This window comes from Aquila chrysaetos, chromosome 3 (assembly GCF_900496995.4).
Source record: "Aquila chrysaetos chrysaetos chromosome 3, bAquChr1.4, whole genome shotgun sequence".
NCBI lineage: Eukaryota > Metazoa > Chordata > Aves > Accipitriformes > Accipitridae > Aquila > Aquila chrysaetos.
Window position 1 is genome coordinate 20,324,858 of NC_044006.1, and position 20,664 is coordinate 20,345,521.

General features: G+C 37.6%; 1 protein-coding gene across 1 annotated transcript; it reads left to right on the forward strand.

Moving 5' to 3' along the window:
- The first annotated feature begins 379 nt into the window (after positions 1 to 379).
- NME8 (NME/NM23 family member 8) lies at positions 380 to 19,279 on the forward strand. Its single transcript, XM_030009718.1, has 15 exons — positions 380 to 416; positions 509 to 566; positions 1,511 to 1,617; positions 2,656 to 2,727; positions 3,763 to 3,879; positions 4,489 to 4,555; positions 6,401 to 6,480; positions 8,151 to 8,243; positions 10,737 to 10,894; positions 12,183 to 12,361; positions 13,463 to 13,607; positions 16,272 to 16,379; positions 17,147 to 17,298; positions 18,320 to 18,464; positions 19,057 to 19,279. The coding sequence occupies exons 1-15, from the start codon at positions 384 to 386 to the stop codon at positions 19,277 to 19,279; spliced, it is 1,737 nt and encodes a 578-aa protein (XP_029865578.1). The 5' UTR covers positions 380 to 383.
- The last annotated feature ends 1,385 nt before the right edge of the window (positions 19,280 to 20,664 follow it).

The window sequence follows — 20,664 nt, forward strand, 5'->3', positions numbered from 1 at the left end:
CTTGACCCACGAGCTTTTCTTTATTTTTTCTCCTCATCCCACCGGGGCCGGCGTGGGGGGAGGAGTGAGCGAGAGGCTGCGTGGTGCTTTGTTACCGGCTGGGCTGAAACCACGACAGACCCTAACAGATTAAGAAACTAAATTTTATTCTATTTCCTGTGCTATGTGGGTTTTGCAAATAAATTGTATATTGCTACACAGAAGTCTGGCGTGGGGTGTTAACTGCCATTGTTGTAGGGGCTTCAGTTGAGTTAATTTTTAAGGGAATCGGAAGGCAGTGCTGTGTTGAAAACCATATAAATCAGTTCTGCATGTCACATGTTCTTTTAAAAAACTGTTAAATGTGCTTCATATTTTGATATGTTTCCTACAATCACAGGGAAATGGCAGGCAAGAAGAAAGAAATCCAGTTCCAGGTATACATTCTAATTACTTGAACAATTCTAGAGATTAATAGATTTTTTTCTGCCATTTTAAGATGTTAAAATGACAATTCATTTTACTTCAGGCCATAATAACCAGTCAAAACCAGTGGGATGAAATGTTGCTGACAAGAGGTGTAGTAGGTACTAACTTACTATTTTCTGTTTAATGTCTCAAGAAGATATGTACAGTTCAGTGTCTCATGAAGATATGTACAGTTTTTCATACTTATATATCATATCATCTTTAATAGATACTTGTCATAAATCTAGACTAGTGCTATATTATTTCTTAAAGAAAGGCTATATTAATATATTTATAAATGTATGTATTCTGTTATGAATATAAACTGTCATCTATGATAAATACTTTTCACAAATCATATTATCCATTATTTTATCCACTGTTTTACACCAATGTTTAGAAAATACCTTTCCAATATGGTATTCTGTATGGTAGGGGGTTGGGCACTTTTGTGGAAGTTTTTCGCTAAAATCTTGAACAGACTAAATTAGTACTGTACAGTTGTACTTAGAAGTTAATTGGTCAGCATTCCTGAGAGCGCGTGTCCTATGATGTGTATTATCCCGTTTTCAGTTTGCTCAGTCCAATAACAATGTCTCCTAGGTCTCCTAGGAATTGTGTTTAGATAGAAGGAACAAATCTGTAATGGGATCATATGTACAGATGAATAGTAATGGGAAAGAAATGATCTGCATGGGCTCAGGGAGGTAAAAATCCTGTAGAATACAGATCTAGATAAGAATGAAAACCAACAGTGGAAAAAGAAAAAGAAAAATTAAAAGGAAAAGGAATATGAGAGAAATGTAGCTGTTTGGATTAATCATCTCAAACAGTATTGTGAAGTAGGTTGTTGATGTCAAAAATGATTGAAATAAAAGAGGAAACCATGATGTATCCACTGAATACATTGATGTATTCATGATGCATTCATTCATTGACTAGCAGAGGACTGAAAGATGCATGTGAACGCCTTCCCAGTACTGTTCCAACACACTCATAAATGTGTCTCCTTTTATAAGTTCCACAAGTCAGCTCTTTGTAATTCCAAACTATTACATTTTAGTGATAGATGTGTATCAAGCTTGGTGTGGTCCTTGCAAAGCTGTGGTGAATTTATTCAGAAAACTGAAGAACGAGTTTGGTGAAGATGATGTGTTGCATTTTGGGGTGGTAAGGATGTGAATTCTGTCTGGAACTTTATTTACGTTTTATTTTAAATATATCTTTTTATCTGTCTGCATATACAGAGCTTTCATTTTACTGTCCTTATACTGAGTCATCATAGTTTTGGCCTGGTTGCCTCTTCTGCATATCTCCTCGTCAGACTTTGTTTAGAGGTAGAATAGAAATGGTAACAAATATCGAAGGAGCTATAATAGAAAGGGAGCCAATATCCCACAACTTGTTTTCCTTGATAAGATTGCAGAAACATTCAAAAGCCAGACTATATGATTTTTAGTTTTAAGTCTCCACGTTATGGATTATCACATTTAAAATTCTTACATCCCTGAAAAATGCTGTTACATCTTTTCCCCAAATATTCCCTTGTATTTCATTTTTAAGAGAACAAAAAGGGGGAATTGAAAAATAAATTATCACAAAACTGTAGTAGTAAAAATATTCCTCTACACTAGCAGTATAAAATAGGAGGTATACATCATATTTAAAGTAGATCAATTTGTTTCACAGATTCAGTTCCTCCCAGATGTTGACCAAGCTCATCCTTTTTCATGTTACTGAAAACTTTCAATTGCCTGATCAAGGCATTTTTTGCAGAAAATACATGTATTTTTTTATACACAGAAAAGCAGGCAGTTATGTTCAGAGATAATCTCAAGTGCTTTCATACAGTTGACCACATCACGAAGAACTTAATACAGTGGATAACCTCTTCCATCAAGACTGTGTGGACTGCTTCCTCATTTATGTATGTTATTGTAACCTACATGAGAAAACAGTATTAGGATAAGGTATTTTTCCATGATTAGCTGCTGTAATATGAAGGGAGGCCAATCCCATGTTACCAAACCCATTCTTTCTTCATCACCAGCAAGTGCCGTAAAGACTGCTAGTTGTGTTTAAGACTGCAGTTTGAGTGTGTAACACCGAAGTATATAAGACTGCAGTTTTCTTGCAGGCAAAATGGTTTATATGTATATATATGCATACATATACACACTTTAAATAATCTTTTTCATCTGACTTCAGGCAGAGGCTGACAGCATTCCAACTCTGCAACCATTTAGGAATAAATGTGAACCTGTCTTTCTTTTTTGTGTTGTAAGTACATCACATCAGTTTCTTTTAATGTGCTGCCTACTTTTGCTTTAATTTTTCAGTAGATTAAAAAGAAATGTGAAGCTGTATAAATCAGATCTTTACATTTTACAGTATGTAGGATCATATCATCAGATGTTTACTTGAGGCTGTTTCCCATGCTGAAATCTGTGGTTCTCGAGCACATTTTTGTTGTGGCTGCTGTACATACAGCCACAGAAGATTTGTGGTAGCCACAGTTTTGGTAGTTACTTAGTGAGAAATCCATGGAAGTTTTTTCCAGGGTTGCCTCACATAAAGTACCTACACCAAAATGACCATTTTATGCACACTTTCCCTCAGGGAAAAAGACTTTACATTTCCTGCTACTTTCAGGTTTTTAAGAGAAACAAATAAAATTGCATTTCTCACACCTGTGCAATTGCAACAATTAATAATATATTTATTATCTCTCACTGATGGATACAGGAGGATTGTTCTGCTAGGACTCCACTGTAGAACACTGCTCACTTAGGAGGCGGTGGGTTTTTTGACTTCAGGGTGCTACAATTTGAATTCCCACAACTAGGGGCCAAGAACAACGATACTTTTGGGACACTTTCAGGTTTGAATCTGAATGCTGGCCAAGTGAAGTTAGCAGTATCTTTGATCACCAGTAGTTAGCTTCAGTATGGTGCGCCTGAATGTGGTAGAGCACCCACTGAAAAATGTAACACAAATAAAAAGATAGAAAACTCCATGTTACAGAAATTAAGAGCTAGTAAATTCTGTATTTGCATTTATTTCTGACTGTACTATTAATGGTGAGCCTAGAAATAAACATGGAAAATTAGGTGGAGAAGAAAGGGAGGAAGTAAAACAAGAAAGGTTCATCCTGAACTAGTAGAGGCAGTAGTAGCTTTGGTATTCACTTCAGTGGGCATAGGAAGTAGTCCTGTTGCTGGAAAAAATAGTGAGATATAGCATGTTCCAAAACTTAAATAAATGTGTAAACTAAGTGACGAGAACTCACCAAGAGTATTATTTTCTCTTTTACAGAATGGCAAAATTATTACAATAGTGAGAGGTGTAAATGCTCCTCTTATAAGTAAGAAAATAACAGAGCTAGTGCAAGAAGAGAGGGAAATTGCAGCCGGACAGAAGGAACGTGACGAGGTACTCACAAAACAAATATTTAAATATAAATGAGTATTTTTATTACACTTACATGGTTTCTCTAAATGCCTGTGATAGTGGGTTTGGTAACGTTTAATTTTTTGTATTTTTTTCTTAACAGTAAAGTGACATATGTGAGGGGTTTTTTTTTTTTAGAAATTTCCATTAAATGGTACTTTATAAAAGCTTAAGAAATTTACAGGTTAGCCTGTTAATGCAAGGAATGGAGAGATGGACAAAATGTCACTAACATGTAAGAGTTTTAGTCATCTTTTTTCTTTCAGGACTAAGTATTTTTCATATATAACTTAATAGCAATACATCATATGAAACAAATACAGACATGGGAAATAATCATGTCTTATTGCTTGTTTTGAGTGAAAATGGAGATCAAAGAACTCCGCTTACAGTAAAAGGAAACTTTAACAAACTGTAGTTCAGTTAAGGAAAATGAGGCTAACCCAAGGTCTTTCTTACAATTGCTTGCTTTCCAGGGTAGCAAAGATGATCTTAGGTTAAACTAAAAACGTTGTAAAGATCTGACAGTCTGTTTGGTGACTTCAGTTTCGCACTGGTGATGTATTTTTACTCTATTTACAATTACTTTAGGTAGATGAACTTGTTTTCCTAGAAGAGAAATCATCGGAAGAGACGGTTGAGGAGCCTGTACCTGAGGGTAGATATATTTGATTTATTTTAGAAATGTTAACAGAAAGAAAAAGAACAAATGTCTTTTTAGTTATTTGATTAAGAATCGGGTATGTCCAGCACTAACAGACCTTCCTTTGATTGAGTTAATAATATGAGAGGCTATGATTGAGGATATCAAATGGAGGGGAAGCTCTCTTCTGTAAGGAATTAAGATATCGGACTGTCATCATTAGTATTTTCACCCCCTCTTTGGGAACCTTCATACTTCAGGTCCCTGGCACATAGCAGCAGTGCTATGTGCCAGGAAATTTTCTTGTGTAAAACCAATGCCTGAAAGTCACTTCTACACAGTCCCTGTGTTAGCTATGCACTTTTGTTGAGGTGGTGTTTGTTAACCCTTGGATGTTCTGCAGGAATACAAAGATGGGGGCAACCTGAGAGGATTGGAAGAATTAATCTGTGAAGGAATGGCATGCCTTGTATCTCAGATTATTTTTAATTAACTTTCACCAGATTAAAGAACAGACTTACATATAAGCATAAATCCACAATAGTAGGATAAGGTTCCAAAAAGATGGAAAAATAAGCACCATCCTCTTTGTGAGTTTCATGTCTATGATTTATCTCAGGCTTGTCATGAGCTGAGACCTACATCTTTTCTATTCTTATTGTTACCTGTGGCTACTGAAGCTTCCTACTACTTCATGTATACGCAGAATGCCATTTGGCAACATTGAGATGGAATAAACTCCTCCATCCTCTCCTTCTTCTTGATCTTGCCTTTTTTTTCGTGTAAGAAGGCATTAGATCACAGTTGCGGATTAAGTCATGTCCCTTCTTCCTCTTCATGCCTTCTTTATTGTATGGTTCAAGTGACATATTCCTGGCCTCAGCTTTAGCCTATTTTTTTTCTCATAAACCCTCTGAGATCTAGTCGTACAGTATCACAAATCCTTCAGCAATTATGTACAGACTTCACACTAATCAATGGAACCTAAATGTGCAACAAAATCAGGGAACAGAGTTTTCAGCTTGGGTTCAGCTTGAGGTTAGGGGATCCTTCAGAAGCCATAATACACTGACATTTTGTGGGAATATTTTCCTTACCACAGGCAGGTGCCTATGAGTGTTTTCTAGTATAGGAACCAAAGTAGTAGCCTGGTGTTTCTGTTAGAGCGATCATTAAGTTCTTCTACAGTGTTTGGGATCTGATTGAATTACCTTCTAATGTTTAACTGTACGCTTCACATTCTGCAAAGATGATGTAGTTTATGTTCTCTTCTGACCACTTTCTGTCATTTTGCAGGGATCTGTACGCTATGGGTGTTGTAACAGTATGTCTACAACCAGGAACACCTGTTGTTTTAAACATTAGATTGTGTTAGCAAGCATGTGTTACTTCAGCATCCACAATCCAAGGAAACAAACATCTACTATGACAAGAAATGTGTATTTTACTGGAAATCTCCAATATTCATACAGATTTTCACTTAGTGAATTTTCCTTAGTAATATTAATTCCTTTCAAATTTCTAGTCTTGTACATACAGAGCTCCGTAGACAAAGCATCCATCTTAAACTGCAGTTTTTCCACCACACCTAGCTGCATGCAAACCATTTCTCCACCATATTACCCAAAACATCAGTGGTTCATCAGGAATGTGGATTCCAGGGATGGCCAAGGATGGTCCTGCACTCCAAGACATGCTTTAAATTCTGGAGTCCCTTATTTTTTGGAACCACTGTTTGGCCATCTCAATATTAAAATGGAGAATTATTTAGAGAAACCCACTTGTAACTAATGGAAAATTTAGTTGTGTATTTATTTTGATAAATGTATTCATTGACACATGATTTTTTCCCTTTTTCAGAAGTAGTAGTCAGATATTCTGTTGGAATTATAAAACCTGATGATGTCTTAAAGGGACGTGTAGAAGAAATTAAACAAAAGGTAGACAGAATTTGAAAAGATTCATTCATCCTATTTAGTTAAGATGCGTAGTAGCAAGATGTAAGATTAAGTAGATCCTAATTTATGCCCAGGCTTTAGAACAAGATCTGTTAATGCTTCTCTGATAAGGATGATAAAAGCATTATAATTTTGACCTGAAATAATATGGTGTTCAGATTGATACTATTGCTTTAATATTTTATGTCATTAGATGAGGTGTGACTTTGATTTATACCGTGCCGATCAGCGACACATGAAATCTGCAAACAGAAAAGTGTCTTTTTTCCCTCATATCACAATAGAAACAAGAGCTAGAGATTGTGGTGGTGAAGTTAATTCTTCACATAACATCTTAAAGAATTGTAGGCACACAAAAATCAACTAACCAATTTCTTATGGAAGAGAGAGTGTGTGTGCAGACAGATGTGACAACATATGTGTGTAGATGATAAGGCTAATTCATGTGCACTAGTAATTGTACACTAATATTTGTCAGTAGTGCAATATTTGTTCGTGCAGTGAAGAATGTGATTCCAGCAAGTATGCCAGGGTGCGTCCAAGAATTCGGTATTTGTTTTAGCCATCACACAGTGAAAGAAAAATTCTTTTGCTTTCCAGAATATGATACAATAGTAAAGCTCATTGCAATTACAGGAATTTCTCACTGTTTCTGTTAAAAAATATGCCTCATAACACTAGATTTCAAGATAAAATTATGCTAATTTCAAAAAGGATTATGGCAGGGCCAGTGACTTTTGCAGGAAGGAAAACTGGAGCACTGTATAGGTTGTTTCTGCAATTACTCTACCTTGGCCAGAAAGGAAAGAAGCTCAGTAAAGGCAAAAAAAGCAGGCTGTGCTTGAAAGCAATTTAGCTGGAGCCGGGCAGCTGCTCCTTGGCTTTGCCTTTGCACTGCCTTATGAGGTGTGTACACATACTGTTTCCACACTCAGCCTTGTCGAAGGCAGTCTGGAAGCACTCGGCAGCATCGTAGGGGCTTTTAAAGAGCAAAGTGCTGGTAAGCAGATTAATATTGGTGTGTGATCAGTACTGGGGCTGGGCAGTGCCTTTGTTGTTTAAATATCAGTATGTGGTATAAACCTCATACCAGTGGACTGTGAATTTTGATATAAGTCATGTAAGTGTCCATCTCTTACACATACTTGAATTTAGTGCAGTAATGTAACTTAAAATTGATAATCATAAAATACATTTCATTTTTGTTTATTTGCTGTTTCTAAAGCCAAGTAGTTTAGCCTAATACAACAACTGTTGACAAGTACACATTTATATGACTACTATGATTATAATACCGGTTATAATAACATTTTTAGAACTGGTTGCATGTTAATCACTCACAATGGTTAAAATGAGTTTATTCAATGTAAAATAAAAGGGATTATTAAGTACTGAAGGAATACATACATTGAACTGCACTGTATTTTTCACAAACATTAACTTAGTGAGTGTTATAATCCTGAATTTAGTGAAGTGCTTTGAAAAGCTGGAACTTCAGTTTAGGCAAACGTAGCAGTTATATTTGCAATACTTCAGAGAATTTTAAACTTAAGATAGCTTCCAAAATTAATCAATCTTTAGATTTACAGTAACATATGATTTTGTATATATCCATTCTCAAATTCCACCAAGTAATAACTGAATAATTGCAGATTAGAGATGCAGGATTTGACATTGAAAAAGCAGAAGAGAAAATGCTAACTGAAGAGCAGATCAGAGTGTTCTATGCCCGGAATAAAGAACAGGTAAAAACAAACTAAAAGCTAAACAAAAGGAACAGGTAAAACATATCATTGTAGCTATATGTGTTCGCAAATCTCTGTCTTGTGAATTTTTAGTATGTTGAAGAACTGAATTAATGTAGACTTTGTACACAGAAAAAAGCAGATATTATCAGAAAAAAGGAGGTAGTATCTCTCTTTTTTTCTTATTGATTCATAAAAATATGGCTTGGTAGAACTCTAATATTCCAACTGAATTAAACTGAACTCCAATTAAATACCAAAAGATTTTGTAGTCCTTTCTGTTATTAGAATGTGTATGACCCTTAGTCGTGGCCCTAAACATAGGCTGTTCAGTGCTGAAATGTAGCATGTTACCAAAATCCAGTGTCATCTATATGACAGTATGTATCTATTTGACATGTACTCTTCCAGACAGAAAATAAGTGGCAGTATATATTACGTTTTTTCTTCTTTACAGCTTTTATCATGGGATAGTACTAGGAATAAGCACATGCACAGGCAGAAAAAGAAAGCATCTTCATTGAAGTTTATTTTTCTGGCCCTATCCTATATTAGGGGACAACAAATAGCTAAGAACAGACAGAAAGTTCAAGAAAACAATGAAATTATATTGGTCACCACTAAATGGCAGTGGTCTAGCAAACTATCACCTGGATATTGTCAAGTGCTTTGGCAGTATGATAGCTAAAGTTAACTCTACAGAAGGATCTGAATCACAAAAATGAAGCTGCTTAGCAAATATTTATACCTTCTCCTATTTAAGATCTGCGTAAGATAGAGGCTGGAATTATATGCAGACAACTAGTTTGTTTGATATTATTAGAAGGACCAATGGAAGGGATCAATGAAAGGGTTGGCATAATGAAAAGAAGCTGGGAAAGTGTTCTTGTGGCATTCCAAATGAATGAGACAAGATGGTTCCTGCTGAAGCCAGAGGGAGAAAAGAAATCTGATAATAATCACCAGATGGCTGCCCTATGGTTTAGAAAGGAAGTAACAGGGAGAGCTTGTAAGGAGTCATGAAGAGCTTGGTTTTGGCAAAGCTGGGATTGTAGTTTAGACAGAGGCAGTTTTGAAATAGAGGTAAAAATAAGTCATCTTCATGAGAACAGCAGCCAAATTTGAGATTAGTTAGGTGTAGAGGGAGATGTGGGAGGAGCAAAGACAGAGAAGCATGCAATGCTTGATACATGGCAGCACTAGTACACCACAGCAGATCTCCATCAGGACAGGTAGAATAACAAAACTACTATGAACTATAAGAAGTGGTCCAGAGGGCCCTATGCATATTGAGGAGCCAATTACTTGCCATTCTTTAAGTGTAATTTTAGGCTGAAAAATAATTATGTTAACGTGACAAAATAGAATATAGATTCCTTTGTGCTCAGTGGGCAAAATTATTCCCAATTTAATACTCTGCAAGTTTGCTGAAGGTCCAGAGGCTGCCTATTTTAACAGAATGGAGACTCAAGGCAATAGACCTTCAGATATAACAGGAAGCAGAAATTGTTTCTTTTTAATGATGAAGCTGGGTGATCCAGGACAGCCAAATGTAATAGCCACACCTATTTCTTCTAACATGAGCAAGTGTACTTTTGAAGACACAACAGTATAAATACTCCCTTTATATGTCATACTAAATGTTCTTGTACTTGCATTCATTCTGTATCTTTCGAGTTTGTTCATCTTGTGAAATGGGTTAAGTGTATGCATAGATATGAAGATAATTGAAAGAGAAAAGCAATGAATTGAAAGCATACATGTGAATATTTCATACTTGTATTATTAAAGGAAAAATGTATCATACACAGTCAGATGAGGGTGACTGGTAAAGAAAAGATTTAGTCAGATATTTAAAAGGAGAGAAGATATTTGAGGCAATTCACAATATTGAAGAAAAAGGTGACATACAAGGAAAAAAATATTAAAAACCCACAACAGCTTCAAAAGTTATTTTCTGATGAAAATGTACATTTATAGGATTGAAGGTTGAAACTGAAGGGAGTGAAAAGAACATAGCAAAGAGAATGAAAGAAAAGCCTACAAATGTCTTGCAAATATCTCAGTGTTCTATATTTACAGCCAGGTACATGATTTTTAGTTTCAAAAATTATTCATGGAACTGTATTGCAGTTTGTTATGTCACACTATATGTGCTACTGCAAGCATAGCATTTGAGCACATCAAATTTCCAGATCATTCTCTTCATTCTCGTCATTTGCATTTTAACCTGGAAGAACATGTGGTGTTTGCTTAGTGTAGTTCCATGACTTCCTTTATCTCAGTTAATTTTGTTTTAGACATTTTAAAATGTTGTTGCCTCAAATGATTGATCAAAAAACTTCCCAAACAATTTGACAGGGTTTTGAGTAATGTATGTGAATGCCATTTTAGAACAGGAAGTATGAGTTGATTTGAACAGGATGGTTGTCTCATTTCTGATGATAAACTCAGAGTTCCAGCAAGTCATTGGGGAAAAATTATGTTTTTTAGCCTGATTTTGATGATTTTGTTCAATTCATGATGAGTGGACCATGCCACGTTTTGGTAATCACTAAAAAAGAAGCAACTGATGCTATTCCCCACTGGAAAGAACTACATCAATCGAGTGAGAGTGTGCCTGATGAGCCTGAGGCTGAGAAGCCAGACAGGTAACTCCCAGTGAAAATGTGTATATGTGATTCAGTTACAGCATTCAGAGCACACCATAAACCAAGGCATATTCTTATGGACGCTCATGTTCCCCTGGTTCACAGGGTCCAGAGAGCAGGCAGAGTTCTTCACCTGGTCCTTCACAGGACCACCACTAGCCATGCAATCACAGTTCCTGTGGGAACATAGAAACTCCATGTTTCCTAGGTAAAGGTGACAAGCAAAGGGCACTGATCTCTTGCTGTTTCAGAACTAGCCTTGAATGGGAACAGTGCTACACTTCAAAGCTGATGTAGTCCATGCAATTCCACTTCATACTAGTTCACCCAGACAAAGTGACTGCCAGCATTGCCCATGTTTACTCCTATGTATGCTGGGAAGCTGTAGATGTGGCCCAAGGGAGACAGGGGACACCTGAATCGTGCTGTGCTCCCTGGGACCACTCTGTAAAAGCCTGCAAACAAGTGGGACGGTTTGGGGTTTTGTTCTCCCTCCCAAAATGCATAAAAAATTGTAAGGATTAGCTGTTCATAACCATGGTATCTTGAAATGTCTGTTTTTCTCCTATGCCAAGTATTTGTAGAGAATTTTAAAGAGGATGATAGTTGCATACACAGAATCAGACAATAAAGACAGTGTTCACAAGAATTCGAATATTGGATCGAGTTTTATATTTAGACAAGAGATTTACTTAAAGCAACATGAATTTAAATACTGTTCCAAAAAAGAACTTGCCATAATAATTGATATTTTTGTTGATGTCTGCTGTATCCCTTTCTGCATTAATTTAGTACAACTGGGGAATATTGCATTTTCTGTAAGTAGCCAAGAATGACTGTATTTACGTAGCTAAATAAACCTTAGAAATACAGGCAAGTAACAATGAGAAGTATCTCTGTTAAAGACAGTTCTGTAGTGCTATTGTTTTTATGATCATGCTATACATGAATTAAGCACAATCCTTTTATTGATCATTCATGATACACTGTACACTTGTCAGTAGTAATTGTGTCTCATGAAACAGGCTATTTTGAATAAGCTAGAGGGGAATTAGAAAAGCTGCATGGCTGAGATTTCTCTTTCATAGCACATGACAAGGCACTTTTTGAGAAGATTAATAATTATCTTCTCAGAAACATTAGTCATGAATCTGAATTTAATAAAAACTTAGTTTGGCATTCTATTCTTATGTTTCACTAAACTTTAAGAAAGTACATTTTCAAGAAGTCAACTGTTAACACAATGCATGCAGTGACTTAAATACTGTATTACTTTGTGTCTCATTAGGTTGGAGGGAACCCGTGAAACTGAGAGTATATTAAATATATGTGATGTGCAAGACAGTGTAGAAGATGCCAGTAGACAACTTGCCTTCTTTTTCCCAAATTTTGGAATAAAGCGGACAGACCAAAAAGTTGAAAAGACTTTGGCCTTAATTAGACCTTCTCTCTTAAAGGAAAGACGACGTAAGTGTTAATAACTACATTTTCTATCTAGGGTATAGAAAAAGTCTCATATTTTGAATTGTAAAAATTCTAACTCTATTAATGAAATGCTCTTAGGTTATATTGTCTCCCTAGCATTAAGTCAACAGTAATCTTTGTCAGGAAAAAAGTTACATGGTTAATGGTTTTGATATATTGGGAATGTAATTGGCAATGCTATTTTGTTCCTTTGGTTGATTTTTCAAGAACGTCTTTAAATTGTATATTTGGATGGAATGTTTCTAGAAGACCTCTCAGAGAAGCTAGCATTTTAAAAGTATAGGGGATCATACTTCCTACCATAATAAAGTAGCTGGTATTGTTCTTGTATGGCAGTTCCAAAGTAGATCAGTGGAAAGGTGAAAAAGATCTGACCCAGGGTGTTCTGTGCTGCACAAGGTAGTGCTGCACAAGGGCAAGTCTACACAGACAACATTTTACAGATTGTATCAAAAAATCTACCCCATTTGCATGAAGCTCCATCCAAACAAGTTTACTTTTCTTCTCGGGCATATATTTGCATTTCTTCCTAGATTCTAGACAGCATTTTTATTTATAACTTGAGGACCTCTGTACTTGAAATAACCTATATACACAGAGATCTTAAAGACTACAATCTTGACCTCTCCTTGTGTATTTATTTTCTTGATTGTTATCCGGTATGGTGCTTAGAGCAGCAGTTCTGCAGTGTAGGTAATTATAGAGTCATTTTTGACTTGTGCCAAATACTGCTTACTTACACATGTGGTCTTGTAAGACTTGGTTAAATGAATATCCACCTATTCAAACCTTAGACCTTCCCTTGGTGATAGTAACACATATCATATTTCTCAGTCAGGAGTTCCTACTGAGGTTTCTGAAGTGAGAGAAGGCCTTAAGAAGGTGAGCATCAGCATTCTGAGTGTCCAGGCAACTACTGAAGCCCTCCAGCAGTTGCTTTAAGTTAGTTTTCTGTTCTTCAATTAGGAAATTAATTCACCTGTAAAAATTTAACATTATACTTGGAAAGCCCATGTCATTTCTTCACAAATGTGCAAATTAATGAATGGATGCAATTTAGCGTTATTTCAATATATTAAACAGATTCTGTCCTGCAAAGAATAAAGGACGATGGCTTCAAAATAGCAATGCAGAAAGAAATAATCCTATCTGAAGAACAAACACGTGAATTCTACAAAGAGCATGAAAATCAAGACTACTTCCCAGTCCTTCTAGAGCAAATGACCAGGTACTTTGAATGAATAATGAGAATGTGGATCTATAAATAAGACTGAAATTTTCACAATGACTAATTAGCCTGAATGATACATGGCTACAAGATACCCATGTATCTGAGAGTTTAGTAAAACTGAAAACAGATCAGACAACTGCAGATGAGGTAATTCCCAAGTACAGCAGGTAAATAAATGAGGTTTTTAAAAATTACTAGCTACTTTTGCTAGGAGTCAAGAAAAAAAGGAGAGTTTATCATCTCTGGAGGAAAGGGCAGGCAACTTGAGAGGAGTAGAGGGATCTTGTTAGGTCATGCAGAGAGAAAGTTAGAAAGGCAAAAGCTCAGCTAGAACTAAATCTGGCCACTATTGTAAGGGACAACAAAAAATGTTTTTACAAATATGTTAACAGTAAAAAGAATCCCAAGGAGAATATCTTTCCTTTAATGGATACAGAAGGGAACGTAGCAACCAGTGATGAGGAAAAGGCCGAGGTACTTAATGCCTTCTTTGCCTCAGTCTTTAATAGTGAGTCCAGTCATCCTCAGGGTACGCCACCCCTTGAGCTGGAAGGTAAGGATGAAGAGCACAACATACCCCCCTTAATCCAGGAGGAATTAGTTAGGGACCTACTATGCCATCTGGACACTCAGAAATCTATGGGACCTGATGGGATCCGTCCAAGAGTACTGAGGGAACTGGCAGAGGTCCTTGCCAAGCCACTCTCTATCATCTGTCAGCGATCCTGGTCAACAGGGGAGGTCCCAGAGGACTGGAGGCTTGCCAATGTGACTCCCATTTATCAGAAGGGTCGGAGGGAGGATCCGGGGAACTACAGGCCTGTCAGCCTGACCTCGGTACCGGGGAAGATTATGGAACGATTTGTCTTGAGAGCACCCACGTGGCAAGTCCAGGATAAGAAGGGGATCAGGCCCAGTCAACATGGGTTTACGAAAGGCAGGTCCTGCTTGACCAACCTGATCTCCTTCTATGACCATGTGACCCGCCTAGTGGATGAGGGAAAGGCTGTGGATGTTATTTTCCTGGACTTCAGCAAGGCCTTTGACACTGTCTCTCATGGCATACTCCTTGAGAAACTGGCGTCTTGTGGCCTGGATAAGTGCACTCTTCACTGGGTGAAAAACTGGCTGGATGGCTGAGCCCAGAGGGTTGTGGTGAATGGGGTGAAATCCAGTTGGCGGCGGGTCACAAGTGGTGTTCCCCAGGGCTCGGTGTTGGGCCCTGTTCTGTTTAATATCTTTATCGATGATTTGGATGAGGGGATTGAGTGCACCCTCAGCAAGTTTGCAGACGACACCAAGTTGGCAGGCAGGGTCAATCTGCTTGAGGGTAGGGAGGCTCTACAAAGAGATCTGGACAGGCTGGATCGATGGGCTGAGGCCAATCGTATGAAGTTCAACAAGGCCAAGTGCCACGTCCTGCACTTCGGTCACAGCAACCCCATGCAGCGCTACAGGCTTGGGGAAGAGTGGCTGGAAAGCTGCCTGGCAGAGAAAGACCTGGGTGTGCTGGTTGACAGCCAGCTGAATATGAGCCAGCAGTGTGCCCAGGTGGCCAAGAAAGCCAATCGCATCCTAGCCTGTATCAGAAATAGTGTGGCCAGCAGGAACAGGGAGGTGGTTGTTCCCCTGTACTCAGCACTGGTGAGGCCGCACCTCGAGTACTGTGTTCAGTTTTGGGCCCCTCACTCCAGGAAAGACATTGAGTTGCTGGAACGTGTTCAGAGGAGGGCAACCAAGTTGGTGAGGGGCCTGGAGCACAAGTCTTATGAGGAGCAGCTGAGGGAACTGGGGCTGTTCAGTCTAGAAAAGAGGAGGCTGAGGGGAGACCTTATCGCTCTCTGCAACTACCTGAAAGGGGTTGTAGTGAGGTGGGTGTTGGTCTCTTCTGTCAGGTGGCTGGAGATAGGACAAGAGGAAATGGCCTCAAGTTGAGGCAAGGGAGATTTAGGTTAGATATTAGGAAAAATTTCTTTACTGAGAGGGTTGTTAGGCATTGGAATGGGCTGCCCAGGGAAGTGGTTGAGTCACCATCCCTGGAGATATTCAAAAAGCGAGTGGACTGGGTACTTAAGGACATGGTTTAGTGGGCATGGTTAATGGTTGGACTCGATGATCTTGAAGGTCTTTTCTAACCTAAATGATTCTATGATTCTATTCTATGATTCTACTCCATCTCTGTATGTATGATGTCAAAGTCAGCAGCAAATTCCATTGATTTGGGTGAAACCAGTTGAGCTCCGCTCTGGAAGGCTGCATTTAGATTGTCTGTAGGAAAGCTCTGAAATCTTCATCCAGGCTGTGTGCTGGATTCCTCAGGGAGGAAAAATAAATCATGTTTGGATATTGCCTTCCGAGGAAGTTGGGATATGGCTGGGACAAAAACTTTGGAGCTGATCAGCATTTTTATGTCTAATGATAAAGACATAGCCCAATTCTATAACATACTTGCTGTTGTAGTAACGTTCAGTAACTGTGAAATTTAAATTCATGTTTAAGCCCCATAAGTTTTTATCAGACTGTATCTGTTTAAACAGATATTGGTTTTAAAATCCTCCAGTATAAGAGCTCGTTTTCCAAGCCTGGACTACGTATAATCAAATTACTTTTACAAATTACAGTTTCATATTTTTTTTTAATGCCAGTTTTTCCATTTCGCAGTGGTCCAACTCTTATACTTGCTCTAACACGAGAAAATGCAGTAGCACACTGGAGAGATTTATTAGGCCCAAAGACTGTTGAAGAGGCTATGAAGGAAAATCCGAACAGGTAATACTTAAAATAGTAAACCATCATTCACAGCTTCCAATTTACTTTCACATTCCTCATCTCAATGAACACCACACTCCAACTGGTGTAGCTATAGTGCCATCATCTGGAAACTGATACATATTTCTGTAGTTTGTTAAGCTTTTCTTGGAAGAAGTGTATTATGCATAGAAACTATAGCATTTTTTCAGAAATAATGGCTGCTAAACACAATGAAAAGCTGAGTTTAAAAAAGGGTATTGAAGTGAAAGCAGATCTCTTGAGTCAGAGAAATAATATTGGTAATATCTCATTCTTTTTTTTTTCTTGAAATAGTACCATTATTTTTTAGAACAGATGCTTATTATCTCAGCTTAATGAAAACTTTGCATCAGTAGAATATTTTATTTGTGACTTAAGTTTCTTCTACACATTTTATAAATGGACATCTTAGTTTTACCTGCTTATTGTATTGTTCTAAGAAACTGCTGCGGTGTCATCTTACCTGTTGTTGACAGAAGTGCTGTTTCATTAAGAAAGAACAGGTATTATCTTGGAAATATAACAAGATGAGAGCTGGGAGGAAAGGTGTTCGTATTTCAGGTTGTTAATTAAAAAGTTGATTGTTCTTTTTGTAGACAATGAAGGCTTCTTACTCCTACAGAGAGATCATCAAGCACTTAAGTCGCCAGATCAACATTAATTTATATTCACTGGGTTAAGGCTAGTCATAGTTAAAGCTCAAAATGGCTATTCCTTTAAGTAACTTCACTCTTTTAATGACTTAGTTTACGTGCAAAGTATGCAGTCAACAACATACCTATTGATCAGCTGCATGGTAGTTCTACACCCGATGATGCTCAGAAGGAATTACAGTTCTTCTTCCCTCAGGAGCACACTTTGGCATTAATCAAACCTGCAGCTGCTAAAAAGCATAAAGGTAAGTGATCTAGAAAGTATGGGCTATGTCTACTGATGTAATTTCTACAAAATATTACCAATGTACACTGCAGTAAATCCTGTCAGATGCATTCTTTTCATTCTCTGAAATATTTTTTCCATACAGAGAAATGCTTTTATAGGGCTTGCATAATTCATACTGAGATCTCAAATTTCTTTGCTTAAGCTGCCTATAGCTCTTTCTTTGCAAGAATGGCAGTGAATTGAAGTGAGAGAGTTCTTAGCTAAGTTAAACTGTTTAAAAGCCAGCTACTTGGGCAAAGTAGCTGCCCAGCATCCTTCTAAGTCAAAGAAGAGAGAGGCTTTCCAAATTCATGTTACTTATTTCAGACAGGTATCTCTACTGACTCAAAAGGGGTCATTGCTCAATTAGATGCGTTCCCGTCCTTGGTTTAACTTGCCATTAGACAATGGGAATGAGGAGGAAAGGTCAAAGTAAAAAGAACACTCTGTACAATTTGGAATCTTACCATAAAGATTTTTGCTGCCACTTTTTTAAACCTTATATCCAAAGCCTCTTCTTGGCATTCTTCTTTTCTCTCCTGACAAATTTCAGTAGCCTTTCCAATGTTAATTCATCATTGGCTTTTGTGAGTCTTTCTCCCCATCTTGGAACAATCCACATTGATTTTAGCAGGCCAGCTGGTGTGTGATAGAGCATTACAACTACAGTCCACATTCTGTCCAATGTGAGAAACAACAGTGAGTGCTACTGGTATAGTTTATAACAGTCTGGGTTTGTCACCTGCATAGAGCTGGATTAGTGCTATGACAATGGTTTCTATATATTTTAGAGGCCTGTTGCAGGGTTTGTCATATTGTCCATAATTGTTTGATCTTGTAAGTAGAATTTTAATAGGTGTTGGTGATTTTTTTTAAAAAAGCATCTAGTATTTTCTGAAACTTTTAAAGTTGGGGTGGTTTTTTGCATCTAAACTTTTTAAATTTTTTTGCATCTAAACTGTTTCAATCAAGAATGAGTTTGCTTGTTACTGTCCTAGATGACATTATGCAAAAAGTTAAAGAGGCTGGATTTACCATCTCAAAGATTAAAGAAGAAGCTTTAACACGTGAAATGGCTACACAGTTTTATAGGGATCACAAAGGAAAACCCTTTTTTGAACATTTAGTGACGTATATGACTGAGTAAGTGTCTTGTTATACAATACGGAGATATGTAAGTGTACATGAAACTTTGAATTTACACTGCCAACAAAACATGCTACATCCAAAGTGGGCTAAGGATTTTGCACTCTGTCCCTCTTTCTGGCAAGTTTAGTGGCTTCTAGTACGGAACACTCTTCCTTTAAAAGGAGGATTTAAAACTCTTTCCAAACTTATGGATAGTGACTATTATTTTGGATTTTTTTCTCAGAAAAAGAACTAACTTCTGATGGAATCCTTGTTCTTCCCATGTAGGACAAATATCTTCCTCATAATACTGTTAGTATAGCTGTTGATAAAACAGTATGCATTGTCTTGCTTCAGAAGTGATTGGGTGAGAATCTTTTTAGGACAAAAAGTCCAAATCCAAATAGCTGATCATCATAGTCTTTTTGGCTTTCAAATATAGGATATTGTCTTAAACAAAACACTCAGAAACAAATTTTAAAATTTAAACAGTTTAACAAAATTCAGATAGCGTCATGCTTATCATAACCCTTCATGATACCTCCTAAGTCAAAGATAGGTCTGCATCTCAGAATAGTGTAAGAGCTTCCTTATATTGATTTTACAGGGGCCCATCGGTGGTAATGATCTTAACAAAGGAAAATGCTGTGGAAGAGTGGAGGCAACTAATGGGTCCAACCGATCCAGAAGTGGCAAAAGCGACCTCTCCTGAATCAATTCGAGCTCAGTTTGCACAAGATATTTTGTCTAATGCTGTTCATGGATCATCTAATAGAGAACATGCACTGAAAAGCATTGAGTGCGTATTTGGAGAGATTGATACAGATTGAACGCTTAAGATACAATCTCTGAAAATTGATATTTATGTCATTAGATGCATTTGTCTACCCAACCATCTATATTTAAGACTATATATGCAGACATATTTTCTTTTATACTCCATCCATTTTTTTATCAGCCAGGTTTTTTTTAATCAGCCAGGTTTTTGTTATCAGCTTTGTCATATTTCAAAGCATATCAATGTAACAAGTAATACCTGCTAGAACTTCGATGTTAGTAAAGATTTCTTTATGTACGCTTCACAGATAGTTTTTCTTTTATCACTTTAACAGATTTATGCCTTTCCAATAGTTCCAGGAGTCTAAGGAGTTTTGTATATAACGACCTTAAAAAAAACGGGGTCAAGGCAGGTCATTAAAACACTATTAATGACACATCCACTGTGATGTGGATCAAGTCCTCCAGTTCAGGCAGCCTACAAACGAGAAGTGCTGAAGGGTAGTGGAGGCACCGCTACAACATTGGCAGGGAGCAGCAGCAAGTGTGGGAATGCCCTACATGGGAGAAGGAGCCAGGAGCCAAGCATGACCGCAGCCCCACAGCATCCAAGCAGAACTGGGTAGCCACGTCCATGAAGAATCCCAGACAAAGCAAATAATGAACCAGGTCCAGGACCCATTCAGGGGTCCAGTCAGGAACAACAGGCGAGAGGGCCAGAGACAGGTATTCCTGTAAAACAGCTCAAGCAAGGATTAAGCCCAAGTGTGAGCTTAAATGGGGCTCCTGGGCCCATTGGCCAACAGTATGGGTGTGCATCCGGGTGAGACTGCTCAGGGCTATTAAGGCCTATTGGTTCCCTCAGGGCCCTGAAAAACATTTGCATTGTTTATTTATCCTTTCCCTAAACATCTTCTAACGATTACTCTCACAGGTAGGATAACAAACTAGAAGGTCCTTTCCAGTACATTTACTCAATTCAAATATATCAGATGAAGTAAAATACAAAGTCCGCTCTTACGTAACATCTATTCCTGACATATACCTCCTTGCCAAACTAGTGAATTTGTATCCTGTCTCTGTCTAACTTGGCTGGCCTTTCATGAAGAACACAGATATTCTTCTGTAGCTGATATATTCTCACTTTTGCTGTCTGAGTCTGTTGAAGGTTGAGATACTGAAGAATGGCATTCAGTTAAAGCAGTGTACTTAGAGCATTGATTATAAGTGCAAAGTCCAGAAAGAGTGAAGTCTTTCTCACGCTTTCTTTATTGTTCCTATTGTATTTGATACAACTAGCTATTATAAAGAGCTTCCTGACAAATGTTTCTGTTGTGATGGGTCATTTGTTATTATAGACATTCCTCCATCAGAAGTTGGACTGAGCATTCTCCTGGTGGCCCATTTTCACCTACAGCTGCTTTACTGCCGTAAATTC

Coding starts and splice junctions, on each gene's coding strand:
- NME8 (XM_030009718.1), top strand. CDS start 384: ATGGCAGGCAAGAAGAAAGAAATCCAGTTCCAG. Junction 417..508: donor AGAAAGAAATCCAGTTCCAG/GTATACATTCTA, acceptor ATTTTACTTCAG/GCCATAATAACCAGTCAAAA. Junction 12,362..13,462: donor TCTCTTAAAGGAAAGACGAC/GTAAGTGTTAAT, acceptor TATATTAAACAG/ATTCTGTCCTGCAAAGAATA.